Genomic DNA, 21,594 nt, shown 5'->3' with positions numbered 1-21,594 from the left:
AATGGAAATTCCATTTAACCATTTTAATGGAGACGGCTGAGGAAATAAAATGTTCTGTGGATGAAAGTGGTGAGGGGGGAATGTTCTGCATTGAAATTTCCAAAAGATATTTGATCAGATTGCACATCAAAGTTTCTTGTCAAAAATAAAAAAGGGAAACATATTAATATGGTAGAAGATTTTCTAGCTAACAAGAAACAGACCAGGCATAAATGAATTATTTTCAGGTTTGCAAGGGTGTAATGTAAGGTGAGCCATATGGATCAGTGCTGGGGCTTGACATTTTACAAATTACATAAATGACTTGGTGTAAGATATAACTGCTAAATTTGGTGGTACTGTGAAGACAGGTAAAAAGGTAAGTTGTGAAGAGAATGTAAGGAGACCAAAAGAGTATATAAATAGGTTAAATGAGTCGATAAAGATCTCGCAAAGTGTGAACTTGTACATTTTGGCGGGACAAATAAAAACAACATTATATAAATGAAGAAAGATTGCAAAGTTTTGATATGTAAAGGGTTCTGGGTCTCAGCATGCATGGATCATGAAAAGTTAACATGCATTTATGCAAGTAAGGAGAGAGGTAATAGATTGATAATGTTAATTGTGAGGGAATTGATAATATAAATTGGGAAGGCAAGTTTCAGTTATAAAGTACATTGGTGAGACCACATCTGGAGCACTGTGTACATTATTGGTCTTATGTAAGGAAAGATGGAAATGCAATGGAAGCAGTTCAGAGAAACTCTACTGGACAGATAAGTAGAATGGGCCAATTGTCTTTTGAGAACAGATTGAACAAGCTACACCAGTGTCAGAAGCAATTTGATTGAAACATGCAAGTGCCTGAGGAGTGTTGACAGGGTGAATGTAGAAAGGACATTTCCTCTCTGGGAAAACCTAGAACCTAAAGGTCACTGGATCAAAATAAGGGATCACTGAATTTAAGACAGTGATGAAGAGAAGATTTATTTCTCACAGTGGGTCATAGTTTTGGAACGCTTCTTCAGAATGTGGTAGAAGCTTGAATATTTTTGCAAGGCAAAATTCTTGATAAGTAAGGTCAAGGAGTAGGCGGGAATGTGGAGTAATCAGATGAGCCATGATGTTCTTCTACTCTGGAGCAGGCTCAAGTGATCTACTTTTGTTCCTACTTCATGTGTTCACATGTTCCTACAAAGATAAGCACAAATTTTGGCTTTTATTTTTTGTCTCGATATTGGTGATCTATGTCAGCTGACTTGTGTCACAAAAGGGCTTGGTCACTCAACTTGCCATCTTTGCGTATATTGAAGACTACATACAAAAGGTCACAACATTGTATAACTTTCAAACACCTAAAACCTATATAAAAGAATTAGGCTGTGGCTGTCGTGTTCAAAACTATATTTATTTCAGTCAACACAGCAGACAAATGATAAAGGAACTGATGCTGCAAACCAGACGATCAAGCGACATGAGATCTATTTTTGTGCTGGATGTTTTCTACATGGCCTATGTATCATGCTATCATTCAACAGAGGTACAAAGTGTTTAGAATATAGAAGGCCCCAATAAGTGAGGATCCTCTCAGATAACAGATGATTGTGGTCCTGGAAACAAAGATCAGAAACTGAATGGGCAAGAGGCTACTTCCTGACAATTAATCATCTGAACTGAAGGTCACTGGGAAGAAAAATGTGATGATTTAGTCATTGCTTAACAACAGCTAACAGAGCACTGTGTTGCTTCTTTCATGTAGGGAAAATAATAGGTAAGTGTGCAAGTCCAAATTCACTTTTACTATAACCTTCAGCCTATTTTTTTAATGCTATAATGAGCCTTTTCACTAGACTGCAATAGTTATGTTAATTTTATCTCTACTGGGTATAACCTTTCAGTATTTTCCTTATGGCAGAAGTCTGAGGGAGGATTACATTCTCTGCCCCTCGTCCTGAATGAATTCAGACATTTGACAATAAATGATTAATGATGCAATTGGACACCTACCTTGTTCGCAGCTTTCTCCCTTATAGCCAGAATTGCAGATGCAGGTCCCCATGATGCAGGTGCCACGGTTACCACAAGATGGGTCAAGGCACTGGTTTGTGGGAATGTCACATTCTGCCCCTTTCCAACCGCTGTGGCACAAACAGCGTCCTTTCACATACTGACCATTGCCACTGCACAGAACAGGGCAGGATGCTGTGAAAGAAAATGAACAGAAGGTCACCCTGACTATTAAGTACTGATAGTGAAGGCAGTTTAGTTAACTCTTTTGCCAATGCATTCTGAATATGTGAAAATGTTTGTTTGCCTTCAACTACATCTATTCTAGTTTTTAATATTTTCTTCAATGCTTGGAATATAACACTTCACAGTAAAAGAGCTTTGCTATCAAGCTAATTGAAAATTGTCACAAGGTCACAACCAATTGCTGAATTTGAGTGACTATGAAGTTTCAAATGAAAACTTTCCCCATTTACAATTTCTATCTTTCCCTCTCTCTCATGTTGTTCCAGATAAACACTATTCTGCAGCCAAAACACAGACAACTTCACTTCAAAGTTTCACTTACAAAATATTGCAGCGTTCATTGGCAGTGCTTTTAGAAGACACCAATGACTGGCTTTCTCTATCTTCCTAATTAAACAGACCTGTGACTTGGAAAAATAAAGTGCTCCTTTGAGGCTGCGTATTGTTGTGCTAATACAAAGTGCATTGTGAAGTGTTTCACATAAGATTTGTTCCATATTTATATTTTGTATAAAAAGCTGGTTTCAATAAATTTTAATCTGTAACATCCAAGAGCATGTGCCACTTTTTCTCACTCTGTCCCTAAATGCAGCTTAAAAAATACTGGTATGAGCTATGTTGTGGATTTTTGCCTGTGTGGTTTTGATGCAGGTCAAAACTGAGTCTTGTAACATTTAAAGATTGGAATGTGTCATGTTTCGACACATCGGATCTCACCTCAGGTCAGGAACAGTAGCTCCTGTTGGAAAATATTAACAGGTCGGTTCAAGAGGGCAACGTGAACAACAGTTCATGGGCATTGGTTGCATCCTGAAGCTGAGGTGCATTTTAAGTTCAGCAAAGCTTCGGAGTTTGTTTGCTCAGAATAGCTAGTGAATTGGGATTTCAATTAGGTGTTGGGTGTTATGGCAAATTCAGTACAGCAAACTTGTGGAGATCCGACTCAGTAACTGTGAAGTGAGCTTTTGTCAGTAGCAACATGGCTGAGGAACTGGAAAGGGCCTGTGTTTAGACAATGAAATTCAACAGGATACAATCTCAGAAATAGGTCAGCTCAGTTAGGGGAAAAAAAAGACCAAAAAGGTGAATCTGAAGGCATATATTTAACAGATATCTGGAATAATGTTCCATTAGATGACGAATGTGTCTGGCATTTCAGTGGAGGAGAATTGTTGCAGGCCGGGAATATTTTTGAAGAAGAAAAGCTGAAATTCCTTGTGAAGAGGAGGCCATTTCAAGGGTTTTGTAACAGGCAGTGAAAGCTGTTGTCTGAGTGGATTACTGAGGAGATTTGTAACATCTGTCTTGGTTGTCTTCACCTTTCACATTAAAGCTATGGCTCATATTTGATCATAGTTTGCCCGTTAGTTCACATTAACCTTATGTTATGTGGATTTTAGATTTCAAGATAAGTAATGGTGACTGTTTGCTTTTCTAAGATTTGTATAGTTAACATTTTTACGTTTGTTTAAAAATATGGAAACTTGCGCCTTTATCCTATGAGTATATAATTGAAATTTCAGGTTTTGTCGTCATTTACAAGAAAGGTTACTGGTCCTAATAAGATCAGAACAAATTTGGGAAGTCATCTGGGATTGAAATAAAATTTAGAATATCTTTTGCAGAAGGTAACGCCGGGAATAAGTGCAGAAAGAACAAACTGCGAGTTGTTTATAACCTTAGTTTGTGTTCTTATGCAGCACGCAGTTTGCTTGAATGTGCTGCACTCAAGATTTAGAGTCATACAGCATAGAAACAAACGGGTTGGTCCAACTCCTAAACTGAACTCGTCCCATCTGCCTGCATTTGGCTCACATTCCTCTAAACCTTTCCTGTTCATATACCTGTCCAGATGTCTTTTAAATGTTGCAATTGTACTCACCTTTACCACTTCCTCTGGCAGCTCATTCCATACACACACCACCCACTGTGTGAAAACGTTGCCCCTCAGATCCCTTTAAATCTTTTCCCTCCCACCCAGCTAAAAGAAATACAGTGAATGGGCCATAGGACTATGGCCAGTGGTCCAATTTGATTTCAAATACATTTAGTGACAAGGACTCACTGACTGGAAACGGTTGTCAATGTTAAGAGGTTATAAAATGTAAATGTACAAAGGGACCTCGGAGTGCTTGTTGACAATTCACTGAAGGCTCACATGCAGATGCAGCAAGCTATTAAGGAGGCAAATCGAATATTATCCTTTATTGAGTACAGGAGTGAGGAAGTCCTCCTTCAATTGTCGAGGAGTTCGGTTAGACTGCACCTGGAGTATTCTGTGCACAGTTTTGGACTCCTTATTTCAGGAAGGTATTTTAGTCATTGAGAGAGTGCAACAATGGTTCACTAGACCTATTCCCAGGATGGTGGGACTGTTCTGTGAAGAGATTAGGTAAACTGGGCCTGCACTCTCTCAGGTTTTGACACCAACAAAGTACTTAAAGGGATAGACAGGTTAGATATAGGTAGGATATTTCTCCTGGGTGGGAAGTACAGGACCAGGGGGCACATTTACAAATAAGGGGAGTGCTGTTTAGGGCAAAGATGAGAAGCAATCTTTTCACTCAGAGGGTTGTGAATCTTAGGATTTCTCTACCCTAAAGGACTGTGGAAGCTGAGCCTTTCAGTATGTTTAAGTTAGACATTGATGGATTTCTGATTTCCAGGGGCAGAAAGGGTTATTTAGACAGTGGGTAAAACGTGTTGAAGTATTTGATCAGCCATGATCATGTTAAATGGGAGAACAGGCTTGATGGGCTGAATGGCCAACTCCCATTCCTAATATAAGCTGGTTTAGTGTAGAATCTATCCTGTGTAACTCAACAGGTGAAAAATCCAATATACTTCCTCCAGTCTTGTTACATTTCCCAATATTAATGTCATTTGATCTGTAAGTTAAATGTAAACTTAATATGCATCCAGATTGTAGATTTAAATCAAATGTCACATCATGTTTCACATTGCAAACATATGCACTCATTAATATTCTAGAGAAGTACCACTTATAACAATAGGCCAATTATGATCTAAAGGAAGCAGGGTCAGATACTGGACAGGACAGAAAGTTCAGTGTGGATCATTGGACCTGAAGCATGTCGGCTAAAAGAGGACATTTGATGGCATTTTGTATTTTAGGAATGTCTTTTATAAAACAGGGATCATCTCTCTTTTGGTTATCAAGGTTGAGTGATACAAGCAAGGCTTATTTATTTTATGTATCTTCAATGTCATCAGGCCCTTGGGAGGCAAGTCAGTGTACACTCAAAGAACAGTCACAAGCTGCCTTGCAAAGATAGATTACTATTGTTTTAAATTCCCTGAGTGTATAGTCAGGAAGAATTGGAATGTTCTGCCTAGCTCCACATTTTACTTGTGGATCACTGGCAGTCAATGTTAACCACTTTAACATGCACCCATTCCTGCTTGTGTTTACTGATCAACAAAAATAAAATATTGTGAATAATGGAATTCTGAAATAAAAACAGACAGTGCTAAAATTACTGAGCAAGTCTCAGAAAGCAGCACAGGAGAGGAACTGCTTTAATGGATTGGATTTTACCAGCCTTTTGAAGACAGGCTGCTAGGTGTGAGGTCTTGTAAAATGGCAGCCAAAGGCATCAAAAGAACAGCAACAAGTTTTGCTGCTGCCACTGACATTTCCAGGGCTGGAATCTCTGGTGTGGTACTGCTGGGTGGTCAATTACAAGACAGTGAGAAATAGGAGGAGGATTCCAACAGACTTTTTGAGCCTGTTCAACCAATCAATCTGATCATAGCTGATCTGATCATGGCCACAACACCATATTGCTGTCTGCAGCTCCCTCTTGCTCCCTAAAATGCGATTCTCTTATAGATCAAAACCTACCTATCTCAGCTAACACAAGAATCCCCTTCACTTGCACAATCCCTACACCCTCCACGTCAACACCACTATACGCTAACATCGGAAACCATGCTGAGGTTAAATTAAAGTATAGGTCTAACTATCTATTACAGACTTCACTATATTGAAAAAAAAACACTAGTTGATAAAAACGTATTCAACACAGCTGAATCCCATCAAATACTCAAATCATTATGGAAACAACTATTTGTACTCATAGTCCCACATTAAAGCCAGTTCTTTGCCTTGAAAACATATGGGGATGTTGATCAATGGTATGGGTGCCTCACAATGATAGGCTCCACAACAGTCAAGCTATAATACTATTGTGGTAACCGGGAGAAAGTCAGGACTGCAGATGCTGGAGATCAGAGTCAAAAATTGTGGCGCTGAAAAGACACAGCAGATCTGATGAAGGGTTTATGCTCAATACTTCAAATTTCCCGCTCCTTGAATGCTGCCTGACCTGCTGTGCTTTTTCAGCGCCACACTTTTTGACTATAATGGTAACCTTCAGCTTCAAGGTTGTCTCAATAAAAATTCATTGAGATTCCAAGCAGTGTTTTTTCAACTGTGATACACAGCAGGCTGAGCTTCATTTTCAAAATCAAAAGAGCAGGGGTTTTACATGACTTGACAGTTCCATAGACCTTAACTTCATACCTACTTCTAGATATCCACAAGTAGGTATCTGACCTCTCCAAAAGAGTACATGACTTCTCCAAAGGAACTGCAATAGGTTTTGACATTGTCCTCAAATTTATAAAGACGTCAAGTAATGTTTCAGAAACCTGGGTGGTGGCATTTGCTTTTGAATATGCTGCTGCCTCTGTGAATTGCAGATGTTTGAAGATCCTCCCACTCCCTCATGAATTTGATTCAGGGCTTTGGGACTTTTTTTTATTAAGTTGTGGAGTCCTTTTCCCTCACTAAAATTCAGGCCTTTGTGTTCTCCTCACAAGCTAACTATCTTTGTTCATCAGTAAATTTAGCTACAATATACTCAATTACTTCATTCAAGACATTAAACCAGCATGTGAATAATTGACAGTCCAGCAATGAGGTAAAAACAATGACTGCAGATGCTGAAAACCAGATTCTGGATTAGTGGTGTTGGAAGAGCACAGCAGTTCAGGCAGCATCCAATCCTGGTGATACTCTACTGGTTACAAGTTGTCAGTCTGAAAAGTCACCATTTATCCTGGCACTGTTCCCTATTCAGTAGCCAATTCTTTCCCAAAGTGAATGTATTAATACAAACCATGAGCTGTTATCTTGTGAAGTAAACTTTTATGTGGCACATTATTGAATGCTTTGGAAATTCATGTGCAGGATCCCTTCATTCAGCCTGTGACATTCTGAAAAAAATCTAACAAATTTATCAAGCATGAAAGCCTTTAATTATGTTTCTGTACAATCCCCCTATTTTTGACCCTACACCCTTTGTTGGTGTAAATATTTTCTAACCAAGCTGTTCAGCGATGTTACAACACAGCTCTGGAGCAGGTAGAACTTAGAATCATACAATTCCTACAGTGTACAAACAGGCCATTTGGCCCAACAAGTCCACCCAGACCCATTCCCCTACCCTATATTCTACATTTTCCTTGACTAATGCACCCAACCTACACATCTCTGAACACTATGGGCAATTCAGCATGGCCAATTCACTAACCTGCATATCTTTGGACTGTGGGAGGAAACCCACGCAGACACGGGGAGAATGTGCAAATTCCACATAGACAGTCGCCCAAGGCTGGAATGGAACCCGGGTCACTGGTGCTGTGAGGCTGCAGTGCCAACCACTGAGTCACCGTGCCGCCCAGGCATCCTGATTCAGAGGTAGCGACTTTACCATTCTGCCACACAAATCTTTATTGCTGGTGAATTCTTATATTTGTACCCCCTGTCCTTTCATAGAACATTAGAACATAGAATATTACAGTGTAGTACAGGCCCTTCAGCCCTCGATGTCGCGCCGACCTGTCATACCAATCTGAAGCCCATCTAACCTACACTATTCCATGTACGTCCATATGCTTGTCCAATGACGACTTAAATGCACTTAAAGTTTGCGAATCTACTGCCGTTGCAGGCAAAGCATTCCATACCCTTACTATTCTGTGAGTAAAGAAACTACCTCTGACATCTGTCCAACACTCCTCAGTTTAAAGCTATGCCCCCTCGTGCTCGCCGTCACCATACTTGGAAAAACCTCTTCCTGTCCACCCTCTCTAACCCTCTGATTACTGTGGGAGGAAACCCTCTGTCTTGTCATAATGTGTGTTGCTACCTGCACTATTTCCTGCTCCTGTCTCATTAAGTTTTTAAATTTATCCTCACATGAACTCTCTCTCACACTATTTCATTTAGTATCCTTGCTACTTAGAAAGTTATACAAATCATTAGGATACGAGTCCAGTCTGATATGTGGACCAATAGAACACATTCATCTTTCTCCAGAGTTCCATGAACTGAAACTCATTTCTCCTACCCCAATATTTGATCCTTATATCCAACTCTGATCTTATTTACCTTATGACAGTCTCCTGTGATTCAGAAAGTAATCCAGAAATTAATGCCTTTGCAATTGTGTTTTAAATCTAACCAAAACCGCTCATTTACCCTTTGCAGAATCTCATTTCTTAGTCTTACTATATCATTGATACCCAATTGGACTACAACAATTGGATCCTTCCCTCTATACTCCTTTTGGAGAAGTAAATGGCTGACTATCTGTTCCTTTTATTGCAGTTTACAGATAGCCTGATTATGAATGCTTTGTTGATTTCCAAGGCTCACTATTGTATTAATTCACTGGGGTTCTGTTTACAAAGGTTGAAGTTGATTGCTATCCATTATGAGATTGGAGTAATTTATTTTTCTTTTCAATGTTTACTTCAATGTTGTGTATTTATTTGGACAGGATTAAGAAATGTGAAGTGAGGTAAGGCTTCTGTAACTGATACAATAAGGGCAGTGACTGACTGATAGTTTTACAGGATTATAAGAATGTTTGCTGTCAAAAGAGATTTTTATATGTGTGTTTCTTTACAATTCATTTGAAGACATGCAATTGTTATTACATAGTTTTCAAGAGCATAGTGCATGAGTGTACATGTAGGATGCAGGAAGGTCATGGATAAAACCCTTTTAACATAATCTTCAAAACGTTCCTGAATCCTGAGGGATTGTGAGGCATGTGTCCTTGAGAAGCTAATTAGACTCCATGAAAGCTGTGGGAGGAGGTGGCTAATAATGAGATGTCTAGCTCTGCAATGGAACCAGCCAAATCAGGAGAGTAGTGTGAATTCTCACCAATCAGCCCAGATTCTGATCCTGATCCTGAACCAGATATAATTGCCAGCATTGTGAATGTAGCCAGAAACGCTGGAATCAGATAACAACTGCCATTTTAAAAGCCACCCAAGTCATCTCAACTCAATGAAACCTGGCCCCTGAACTGAAAGAAATTACCAACTGCATATAAGGATATTAACTCATGGATATTTAATCAAGGTTACAATAAAACATGTTTTAACAAGTTCCTAGAGCAATGACAAGATGCTTTTACCTCGTGCACAATCTGGTCCAATGTAGCCAAGAAAACAATGGCATGTGCCCGCCATACATTCTCCATTCCCATAACAGTTGGCCGGACATTCATCTGCAGACTCTGAGAGGAATTGAAATCACAGACTGAGATTGCATTTTCCTAATGTATAATGTTTACTAAAGAGATCAACAATTTGTTAATATATTAGTATGCTGATTCATTTTTAAAAAATGACTAATGATATGCATCAGTTTTATAGCTCCAGCATATTTTCTCTCCAACTGAGAGAAACATCATTCAGCCTCCAATATACTTCATGAACACCACACACATGCTGGGTGACTGACCATCAGGAAATGTACTGTTGCAGTGGGGAACTGTTGACTCCGATGGAGCTATTGAACAAGATGGGACTTAAATCTGTAACATTCTGGCTATTTGACAGGAGCAAGTGGGAATGATTCTCCGGTATCACTGCAGAGCCCCTGGACCGTATCTACAGCTAAAAATGTTGTACAAACATGGGATCAAATTAAATTTCTTGTCTTCTTACGTGCAATAACATAGAGAATAGATAGCCACAAAAATGTTCAATAAATGCTGATCAAGAGATGGGGAGAAACAATGGCACAATGTTGTTGTCAATTACGAACAAAGGGCATTAACCCTTCGTTACACTTAGCCCACAGTCCACAAAGACTTTCTATGTATTATCACACTGGAGTTCACAATTTTTAGAATTACATTTCAGCAAGTATGCTGCAAAAGGGAATCTTCGAGTTGTGTCAATAGGGCAAGCAACAGTGCAGCTCTTCAACTAATCACATTGGAGTGTTCTTACTTAGTCATGCAGAGTTGGAACAAGACAGTTTGAATTGCTGATGAAATGCCAAATCAGAACATCAAAGGAAGTGAAATGAAGAGAAAGAAGGATGGGATCAATAGAGAAATAAACAATTTTTTTCTTAAATTTCTCCAAAACAGAATAAAATCTGAAGGAATATGACTCCACATTTGAAACCGTTGGTTTTCTGTGTTAAAGAGGTGGTCAGTAAATAAAATATAGCGAAGACTTAAAAATACACCTTCAAGGAAAATATGCACCTTGTCTGACCAGTGGGTACGGAGTGGTTATATTTTTCTCTTGGTGAGATACTGGTATAGTGAAAACTCTGAAGAAACACAGCACCTTAGACAATAAACTCTTGATTTACACATGTAACTTTGCATGTGAGGCTGTTGGAAGCTGTTGTACAATTTACTGTTTAGTAATAGTCACTGGAAATAGTTTCCTGATTTTTTTTAATCACCTACAGTGCAAAACCTAGGCCAATAAAAATAAATTGAAAAGAATTCCGAACCCAAGAAAAAGTAATGACGACTAAAAACATTTATTATATTTTTCTGAGAAAAGGTACAACTTATCTTTACCTATTTACAGCTTTTGCTGCCTTATATTGCCTGGCAAAAAATGCTAAATTTAACAATCCTCATAGACTTAATTTATGGTTTGCTCAGAAAAGTATAATGAAACCCATTATTCTAACAGAATGCAGTTTAGAGAACTTAGAAAATAGGCTAATCATTTCTCTGTGTCCCAATTCAGAAAATTGACTGGCAAGATAAAAGTTCATGTTATGCTAAATCCTGTAGATGTTACAGATACTCAATTGTCTTCTGAACCTAAGTATTTCATGTACTGTACAACAGAGTGAATTGTCCCATAGTGAGCTGCTGAGAGACGACCCAAAGGCGGGAAGAATCTAGTTATTATGTAATGTGGCTGAATCTGCCATTGTCCATTCTGTTTATTATAAGAGGGATTAGAAAAGTTCCAAAACACATGTCTTGGGATTTCCCAGTGTCACACCAACTGAACCAAGAGCATGAAATACCTTGTTCCATGATTTACATGAACCAAGGTCTATTGTACAAGCTGTCAGGTTATCAGACAGCACTTAGAAAAGCTTATTTTTCAATATCTGGGACAACCACAGACTTTTCCCCATAATTACATTTCATTTCAAATTTATAAAAAAAGATAATAAACAAGCCACGAGCTTCAAATCAAATATAGAATCAAAATTTAGAGTCTGTTTTTGCAAATATTTGGAAAGAAAACCCTGAATTTCAACTCAGTTCAGATATTTACAGTATTTTGCATTTGTTTTTGCTTTAGATAGAGTTTGTTGATAAAGACGCATGCATTTTACTGAGCTGTGTTGGTCTTAATTAATATACCTCAGAGTTAATGTAAACTGTCTATAGTTATTGAGATGTAGTAAATTACTTTTCGGTTTTTAAGAAAAGCCTCTTCCACTGTGACATTTTCATGATCCATCCTCCACCACAAACTGCTGAATAGCCCCTTAGAATAGCATATGAAGGAACATTGGTGGTGCATTTTACCCGAATTACAAACTATCAGTGATTGGCACTCAGGCTACACATCATATTGTAATAATGGGCCAGCAGTGGGCAAACATTATATTGTGCTCAAGAGGCAACTGAAATTGCTTCTGGGGAATGGACTGAGGGATATAGAAAGGAAATGTTATGCTACTAATTAATAAAACTAGGACAGATTTGTTAGATGTATGTCTGCTGTTGACAAACAAAATCCACAATAAGGGATTTTGGAAGCAGATATTCCTTATCAAGGATAAATAAAACTAAGAAGAATTTGCCAACAACCTGGAATTCAATCAGAGTACTGTGCTCTCAGTAATGGTCCAAATTAGCTTGAATTCTTTCACATAAAATTCATTGCAAAACCTTGTAGATTTTGGCAGTCTTGTGGTTACCAATTCTATTTTATGTAATTAATATAACTTAGTAAGAATGAACACAGTTTAAATGTAATTACAATTCAAGACAAATGCAGAATTCAGCACATGGGGGATTGGAAAGCCTGCCAAAATCTTGTTTATATTTGGAACCAAGTATCAGTGAGCCTTTTGTTCTCTCTCCGATTTCTCCAAAGTAGTAAATAATCAATGTTTTTATTCTACGTTTTGTCTGAATGATGATTCTTTTGGGCTTGGTATGGGTAATTTTAACTTTACATGTCCAGCTAAATTAGCACACTGACATTTCAACAATGATAGCTGTTCCAATAATAATCAGTTTTTATCCTTAAACCAACATGTAATTCAGAAGAACCACCTTCACTCAAATAGTAGTAAGAATATGGAAGCTACTATCATAGGGAGTGGTGTAAGTAACTACTACAGATAGATTTGAGGAGAAACTAGATAAGCATATCGAAGCAAAGGGAACACATCGATACAATAGAGGAGTTAGATAAGAAAATATATGAAAAGGATCAAGCAGAGTACAAACATTAGCTTGGACTGGTTGGTCCCATTGTTTTGTTTCTATGCCATGTATAGAAACCTTATGAATGGGAAATGTAAAGAGATAACTGTGCTTTTCATAAATGTGAAATATTTGTATAAAAGAAAATTATCAGTCATTCACATTCCATAAGGCTTAATCAGGGGATATTGCACTGAAGAACATAAGTAAGCATGAAATAGAATGGTGGAAAGTTTGAATAGTTCTAAATATACATGTCAGACAAACAAGCACTTTGAATGTGCCAGAACTTTTGTCATATTTTAAATAGTAGGAGTCCAATCACTTGTCCTCTTTGTTTGTACAAACAAACAAAGACTTATAAATGCAATTTTCAATTTTTGCAATGTTTTAAAATATCTTTTCATTTTGTGCTAGTAAGTGCTTACCTATGGCAGTGGTCATAAAGGAGACCAGCTCCATCTGTTTTCCATCATTGTAGAAGGCTAAATGCCAGATTCCAGAATCCAGATATCTAATGAATCCTGTCTCTCGATTTGTCAGAGGGATCAAGCTTCTGTGCTGGTTGTGGAATCCCTCCAGACTTCTCACTTCCTGTGCTAGCAGGCGTCTGCCATCCAATAACTCCACAAAGCCAAACTACCGGAAACAAGTGATAAAACACACTGCTGTAATTGCTGCATGATAACCACAGTCAATACACACCAATCTCAAAATATTACCTACCCTATAGAATCAACTGCACAACATCCTATTCCTAAGAGCCAGCTATGCAGGAACCGACAATAGCTGACTTTAGTTAGGCAATGGTTGAGGTTCTGAATCCCTTGCCCCAAATGGTCTTGTTCAGTTTTAACACCACCTATCATTGCACCCAATTCCCCCTGACCGCAACTCCAGTTCTGCTTTGATGATGCGAGATCACTTTCAAACTCAACATCAAAGTTTTATAGTTGAAATCAACTCAATCTTTTTCAGATACTTTTTTCCAGTATAGCCGATGCTTGCAAAGCAAAACCAAAGAGAGAGTAACACAATGCTAAGCCATCTTGATGCAGTACATAGTGTGTGAAATTCCAGCACAGAATGGGAAGATGCCTGGAACTTTAAAAAATTGTGAAAACATAACAGGAAAAACATAAAACAGATTGATCCACAAATTCAAAAGAAAACACAAGCGTCCGAAAGTAGTGATATTATTTTGGACCAAATATTTAAATTTAATCTCACCCTAAAAAGCAAATAGCTTCATTAATAATTGATGCTAAAGGACCTGAGCTGAACTGAACTAACCCTAGGCACAGTAAAGGTTACAGTTTCTGCATTGCACACAATGTGTCCATTTCAGCACAAAGTGCCCAATTTGTTTGTCTTTTGAAGTTATTTTTCTGCAATTAAGTTTCCATTGAAACTATCAACATATTGCCAAAAACTAACTTTGTTTTTAATGAGTGTAAACAGGCAATGTATTTAAATATTATCCTTTTGAGAAAAAGTGTTCTAAAATTTAAAAAAAATCCTTCTTATATTTAAGTGTTACCTTTAATTAAAACAGCTGAAAATAGGTTCCACATAAACTGTGCCAATCCACCATCTCTGAATAACCTGATTTTAAATCACTGAAATCCACATTTAAAGAATATATACTGAGATAAATGAAAAGTCATCTTTAAAATTTTTTAACAGAAGAGGTCAATGATGCTAACATTTGTGATGTCATCTACATGAATTTTAACAAGGTTTTTTAACAGGTACTATATGGCACATAGGTCAGGACAAAAATCCATAAGATCCAAGAGAATGTAACAATTTAGATCTTAATCTAGGTCAGTGGCAGGATGAAAAGCAGGTGCTTTTTTTTTCTCTGAACAGATAGCGGTTTCCAGTCACTTTCCATGGGGCTGGTACTTTACTTTTCATGGTATATGTAATTATTTAAATGTCGGGGCCATGATTAAGAAGTACACAGGTGATGTAAAGATCACCTATGTTTCGTTAGTGCAGAAGAAAACTATGGATGACAGAAAGACATTAATTAAATGGTTAGGTGGCAGAAAGGTGCCAATAGAAACCAATCTGGAGAAATATGAAGTGATATATCTGGGGAAAGCAAATTCTTCTTGTTTATTCACTTGGAGGTAGACGTCTCCAGCTGGACTTGAATTTATTGTCCGTTCGTAGTTGCCCTTGAGATGATGGTGGTCAATAGCGTTCTGGAACCACTTCAGTCCATGTGCTGTAGGTAGACCCACAATGCTGTTAGGAAGGGCATTCCAGAAATTAGACCCAGCTACACTGAAGGAACTGCCATGTATTTTCAAGTTAGGATGGTGAGTGGATTGAAGTGGAATATGCAAGTCATGGTGTTCCCATGTATCTGCTGCCTTTACACTTCTAAATGGGAGTGGTTTTAGGTTTGGAAGGTGCTGTATGAGGATCATCAGTGAATTTCTGCAGGTAGGTAGAACACACTGCTGCTACTGCGCATTTGTGGAGGAGGGAGTGAATGTGGTGCCAATCAAGTGGGCTGTTTTGTCCTGGATGGTGCTATTGGAGCTGCACTTATCCAGGCAAGTAGGGGGGTGGGGGTTGGGGTGGGAGAAATGAAGTATTCCATTACATTCCTGACTTGTACTAGGAGATGGTGGACAGGCTTTGGGGAGTCAGGAAGTGAGTTACTTGCTGCAGTAACACTAGCCTCTGACCTGCACTTGTAGTCAAGGTATTTTTACAGCCAATCCAGTTCAGTTTCTGGTCAAAGGTAATCTCCAGGATGTTGGTAGTAGGGTATTCAGCGAATTTAACACAATTGTAGGTCAAGCGGTGGTGGTTAGGTTGTCTTTTAATGCAGATGGCCATTGCCTGGCATTTGTGTGGCATGAATGTTACTTAAATGAAGCAAAAGAAGACAAAATAAATGGTCAGACACTGAGAAGTGAGGAGAAGCAGAAAGACTTGAGGGCAAGTTGATAGATCTCTGAAGACACTAGGACAGTTAGAAGAAATCATTAAAAAGGCACGTGGAATACTTACCTGTATTAGTTGAGGCACTAGAACACAACAGGGAGAATAGACTAGTCTCATTGTGGAGGCGGAGGGCAGGTTCGGGGGATTCGAGGCAGGGACGAAGAGGTGGTCTTCAGTGGCTGTCCATTTGAACTCCTTCTGCCCTTGATTAGCCCAGATTAGAGAAAATGGTGTCCCCTCCTCAACAAGGCAGGTTGCCCTAGTTTCCATGGAAATATTCATTCTTTGTGCCTGCCATTTAACAGCCTTACCTGGTGCCAAGTCAAGCCTTATTGCTTAGCACTTTATTGTTGAGGTGGTGAGAAGGGGCGTGTATCTCTCTGGGGCCAACTTGCCTAATTCAGTGCCCATTTGGCCAACCTTCTTTGTCAACTCTAGAGAGTGGATAATTGCACCCTTGACTCACTACTCCAAAAACCACTGTTGCAACTTCCTGGCAGCTTTGAGGTAACTCTCTAATGGTTACATTTGGATAAAATAGGAACTTGTCACATCAACCTAAGATTAAACAGGGTGGATATGAAAAGAAATGCTGATCCCTTCTTCAAATGACTGAATTATTGAAGTAATCTTTACCTGTGTGTGAGATGGGGGTAGACCACGTCGACCGTAAATCCCAACCAGAGCATCCTTGCCCAGTGACACATTAAATTTCAAATACATTGGATGATCTATGAAGACTTGGGAGCGCCAGAATAAGCCGGGTGGTATCTTCTGGGTGACTCGCCGCCCAACATCAATTTCTCCTGAATCTATATAGCTATCTTCTGGGATTAAATTATCTGTTTTTCCTGTGAAAATATAGCAAATGTTTTGTACTTGCTTGCATCGTGAAGAGAAATTGACCAAACCAAAATCTGAAGGAGCCAACTTTTTAAAAGGATTCAAACTTAAGAGTACTTTAGGAGAAAGTAGAGAAAGGTGGGGGGAAGCAAAATCATAATATGCAGAGACAAAACCAAATGCAGTATTTATTACCCAGCTCTGCGTAGTCTTCTCACACCCTAAGCTTTAATTTTCTCACTTTCACAAATCAGTTTGAGAATTTTTTAAAGCATTCTGCAAATTGAGATTTTCAAACACCTGACACGAATTATTGCTAAGAATGGACCTAGCTAATATAATGGGCTTCGAATGATGCTTGGTTAGAAATTGGTGAAATTTTTTTCACTAAAATTTAGTGCTGTCGGATCTCACAGACAATCCTATGGCTTGCTCCCTCAAGGTTATTGATTTTGTATCACATTACTGTACACCTATGACATCCTCTTTTAATATAAAGTTCTCAGGAGGCTAACTATCTGCCATTCAGGTGAAGATTTGCCTTGACATTTCCTAACCTTGGCACAAGAATTCTCTTTGTCATCTTATTATGTGATTCAGAGAAAGAGCATGTCTACAGCTCACTTAATGGTAACATTCAGCTCAGTTTGGCACTCTATTGTTTCGTGCTGTCTGTTATAATCAACAAAATGACTCATGTTTTTTATTGGCTTTCTTTTTAATAACTAGAAACAGGATCACACAAGACACCCTTTTAATATACCTCTGCCTTCTGATGAGGTTTGGAATGATTTTTGTTTGACGTTCGCTTGTATTGATGATTTGGTTTTCTGAATTATCACAAATGTTTCAATAACAACTCTTCAATTAAACAGTCTTCAACAAAATAACCTGGCTTTTCACAGAGCTTTACTAAGGCAGAATTACTCCCAATAATTCAAAGTTTGTTTCTGGTGCTAACATTTTCTCAATACTTTGAATTATATAATACTAATAAGGCAGCAGGGCTGACATTTAATCAAAAGAATAGTTAGCAAAAAATTTGAATTTAGAAATGTTGAACTTAAATGACATAGATCACACATTTTCAACTGAATTTTTAAAAGTGAACTGCAGATCACATTAGTTTTCAGAATTATTGATCACAAAACCATTTAAGATCACACAATTCTACAGCCCAGGCTCCAGCCTCTAGAAATTGCAACAATTTACAACATATGCAGAATCTACCAGGCCCACCTACAGTGGGGATAAAGGCAGACAGGATGATAGATGTTTGATTACATTAAAGATAATAGAGAGGGATGAGAAGCCATTGCAGGAGAGTCTCTTGTGATACTTGATAAATAAAAATAGAACACTTTTGGGCAATTTTATTTGCTGCACAAAGGAGAAGAAATATGAAGGAGGATGGTGCAAACACCCATGGTACAGGCTGCAAAAAGGTTGAAGGACAAGGAGGTATTATGCAGCATGAACTCAGGGTGACTGTATTGACTCTCTGCCAGGGAAAAAACCTGATTAGCTTGGAGAATAGTGAGAAGTAATGGAAGAAAGTCTTCCTAAAATACTGAATAACTACTCCATAATGTTGGTCTAGGTGGGACAGTGGGAGTGGAGGCCCAAATTCAGAATCTTGGAACTTTAAAGGCAGGTCAAGCTCCCCAATGCCAAGTGTTGTGAAAGCCATTCTGTGTCCATTTGAATCTCAATCATGTTTACCAAAAGGCCAGCTCACCAACATCAAATTTTCCTTCCCAAGTAAATTCCGCACAAACATGTAATATGTGCTTTCAGATTCGTGACTGCAAAAATAGAGGGGTGCAGCTGGAGAGTTTTTTTTATTCATTTGTGGGATGAGAACATTGCTGGCTAGGCCAGTGTTTCTTGCCCATCCTGAATCACCTAGAGGGCAATTAAGCATCAACCACATTACGGTGGGTCTGGAGTCACATATTGGCCAGACCAGATAAAAGATGGCAATTTCCTTCCCTTCCTTGGTGAGCCAGATGGGTTTTTTCCAACAATCCATATTGATTCATGGTTATTATTAGACTCTTAATTCCAGATTTGTATTGAATTCAAATTCCATCATCTGTCATGGGGGGATTTGAGCCCAGGTCCCCAGAACATTGCCTGAATCTCTGGATTAATAGCGCAGCCATCGTATCACTAGGCCATCACCTCCCCTGAGTAGTCGTTTTCTAAGATTTTGGAATGAGTAGCCACTGCTTTGTACACTATGGGAAGTGTTCATCTATGCCATAATAACACAATAGTTGAGAGTGGGTTTCCACAGACCAAATCTAAGGGCAGGAGGCTAACTGAAGGAAGCATGCTAAGGGCTATTAGGCATGGGGTAAGAAGGCTGGCCAAGGGTGGAAAGGTGCAAAGATTGTGTGTGAACATAAATGGTGCAGTTACAGATGGGAAGGGCTTCACAAACAGAAACATAAAAAATAGTAGCAGGAGTAGGCCATTCAGTCCTTCTAGCCTGGTGTCTCACTCAATATGATTATGGCTGATCATCCAACTCAATAATCTGTTCTCATATTCTCCCCATACCCAATGATCACTTTAGTAGGGATGGTGGTTGAGGATTTTGCTGAAAGAGTTGGGTCAATGGTGTCAACAGTGGGGTTCAGGGAATTAAAGTGATGCTACTGGGAAGTGGTTAGAATCATAACAGTAATAGAAGGAAATGACACACAATAGGGTGGGAGTTCCAGGTTCATGGCTAGGAAGTGGATGGTCTCATGGGGTGGGAGAATCTCTACAAGTGAAGGCGTAGGTAACTTCGAAAATGGCAGAACTAAGGGTCAGCGTAGGCATGTGACAGTGACGGGTGTGAGCTCAGGGTTGGGAAGGGAATTCAAGCACGTGGATCACAATTTTAATGGAGTCGAGTGTAATGGGGTGGAGGCTCCAGGGGGACAGAAGGGAGGTTAACACTAACATGCGTGTGGCAAAGGAAAAGGAGGGAGAAGTTTGTGGATTCATTGGGAGGCAATGAAAGTGAAGTGCACCACTTTACTATACTCTGACTCAGAAATTAGTCCCTCCTGATAGTGAGCAGGTTGGGAGAAGGTTGGGAAGAGTTACTGTGGTGCTGCATGGGCCGACTAAAGGAAACCCATGTACAGATGCCTTACCTAGAAGAGGACCATCCTCAGGTCTGCTCTCTCTCTGGAGAAGGCCGAAGGACCTTTCTGTCCTGACTCAGGAATCTCCTGTCATCAAGACCCTAGCAAATTCAGAACGGAAGTCAAGCTTGAGATGAAGGCCTTCCAAGGCAGGGACATTGGAAGAGCTGCAAAGCAAGTGTTGAATAGATCCCTACCATTTATTCACATCTATCCCATCATGCATACTGGACGTGGGAGGCAAGAGCCTGAACTGAAGACCAGTGATGGTAAACCACAAGTCCAGCACAGCAATCCAAACCCAGAAGGGAGAAAACACCCCAAGTGAAACTCAGCAGCAGCAAAGTCCATAGATAGAGATGCTCACAGCTAGCATCTGTTCATGACGGCATCTTCCTTGGGTGGATTTGCTGCCACCAACTATTTTTCTAATACTAGTCTACTGTACTAACCTCTGTGCCTGGGGATTTTAGTAAAAAGCAGTTTATTTTATAATAAGATAACAGATAACTTTAGCTTGAGACTGGTTAACTATATTAACCTTAGGTAAGAGGTTGCTATGTTCTAAAGTATATTAAATAGGTCAAATCTACATGTCTATAGACTAAGTACGAACAACGAACTGAATAAATCATCCAATGACAGTCTTCAAAAGGAATTCCTACTGGGAATATGTTTTCCAAACCCAACCAACTCAGAAGGAATTTGCTGATTCATCTTTCTCTAACGTATTTCTGAGATACTCTGATATGGATAGCAGGTGGGAGGATTTCTTTATCCGCCTATTACTTCAAAGGGTAATCCTAGGCTGTTCACTTCCTTGGTTCAGTTCCTGTCATGTTGAGGCCTAATTTTGGATTCTAATTGGGGATGGGGGGAGAGGACTTGGAATAGTTAAACTTTGGACGAGTCCGAATGTAGGGGTCAGATGTGATTACAGATTGGAGAGAGAGAAAAGTCTTTGCTTTGAGGAGGCTCAGTTGTTGGTTAGCAATGAGGTTTCAATTTTAGGGAGCAATTGGAAAATCTCCTGCTCCTTCAGCTTGGTCCATAAGCTGTGCTGAAAAGGTAGTATGTTTTCCATGTGTGCCTTCACATTGAGGTTCCTTTCCAACCCTCCATCACGATGTGTGGTACTATGACTGTGCTAAATGGGATAGACTTCCACTAGATCCAGAACAAAGAACAATACAGCACATGCACAGGCCCCAGGGCCCTCCAAGCCTCTGCTGACACATTTGCCCTTCCATACTGGTCTTCACTTCCAGGAGCCGTATGCCTCTATTCCCTTCTTATTCATGTCAAGACCAGGTCTTCATAAGGATAATAAGCAGCAGCAACAGATTTGTACTCAAATAAAATCTGTAATCACATGTTGTGCTATTTCACCCACTCTACCATCAAGCAAGGGGATCAACCTTGATTCAGTGAATGCAGAAGGGTATGCCAGGAGCAGCACCAGGCATACCAAAAACGAGGGGTCAATCTGGTGAAGCTACCAAACAGGACTACTTGCATGCCAAACGGAAAAATCAACAAGTGATAGAGATGAGTGATCCACAACAAACGTTCAGCTGTAAACTCTGCAGTCCTGCCACATCCAGTCATGAATGGTGGTGGACAATGAATAGTGAAGAAGGTTATCTTCA

General features: G+C 39.2%; 1 protein-coding gene across 13 annotated transcripts in view; it reads right to left on the bottom strand.

Annotated features, from left to right (window-relative positions):
• Positions 1–21,594, bottom strand: part of tenm4 (teneurin transmembrane protein 4) — a 2,250,110-nt gene that overhangs the window by 172,120 nt on the left and 2,056,396 nt on the right. For all 13 annotated transcript variants that reach the window (XM_087988070.1, XM_087988077.1, XM_087988076.1 and 10 more), the window contains 4 exons: positions 16,596–16,810; positions 13,421–13,631; positions 9,693–9,794; positions 1,990–2,184 (listed from right to left, as the gene is read on the bottom strand). In XM_087988070.1, the coding sequence (XP_087844196.1) occupies positions 1,990–2,184; positions 9,693–9,794; positions 13,421–13,631; positions 16,596–16,810 (723 nt within the window). The remainder of the gene's footprint in view (positions 1–1,989; positions 2,185–9,692; positions 9,795–13,420; positions 13,632–16,595; positions 16,811–21,594) is intronic.

This window comes from Chiloscyllium plagiosum, unplaced genomic scaffold (genome assembly GCF_037043375.1).
Source record: "Chiloscyllium plagiosum isolate Xiang-an unplaced genomic scaffold, Cpla_swu_hap1 HiC_scaffold_6, whole genome shotgun sequence".
NCBI classification, from domain to species: Eukaryota; Metazoa; Chordata; class Chondrichthyes; order Orectolobiformes; family Hemiscylliidae; genus Chiloscyllium; species Chiloscyllium plagiosum.
This window is presented reverse-complemented; position numbering and strand designations above follow the sequence as displayed.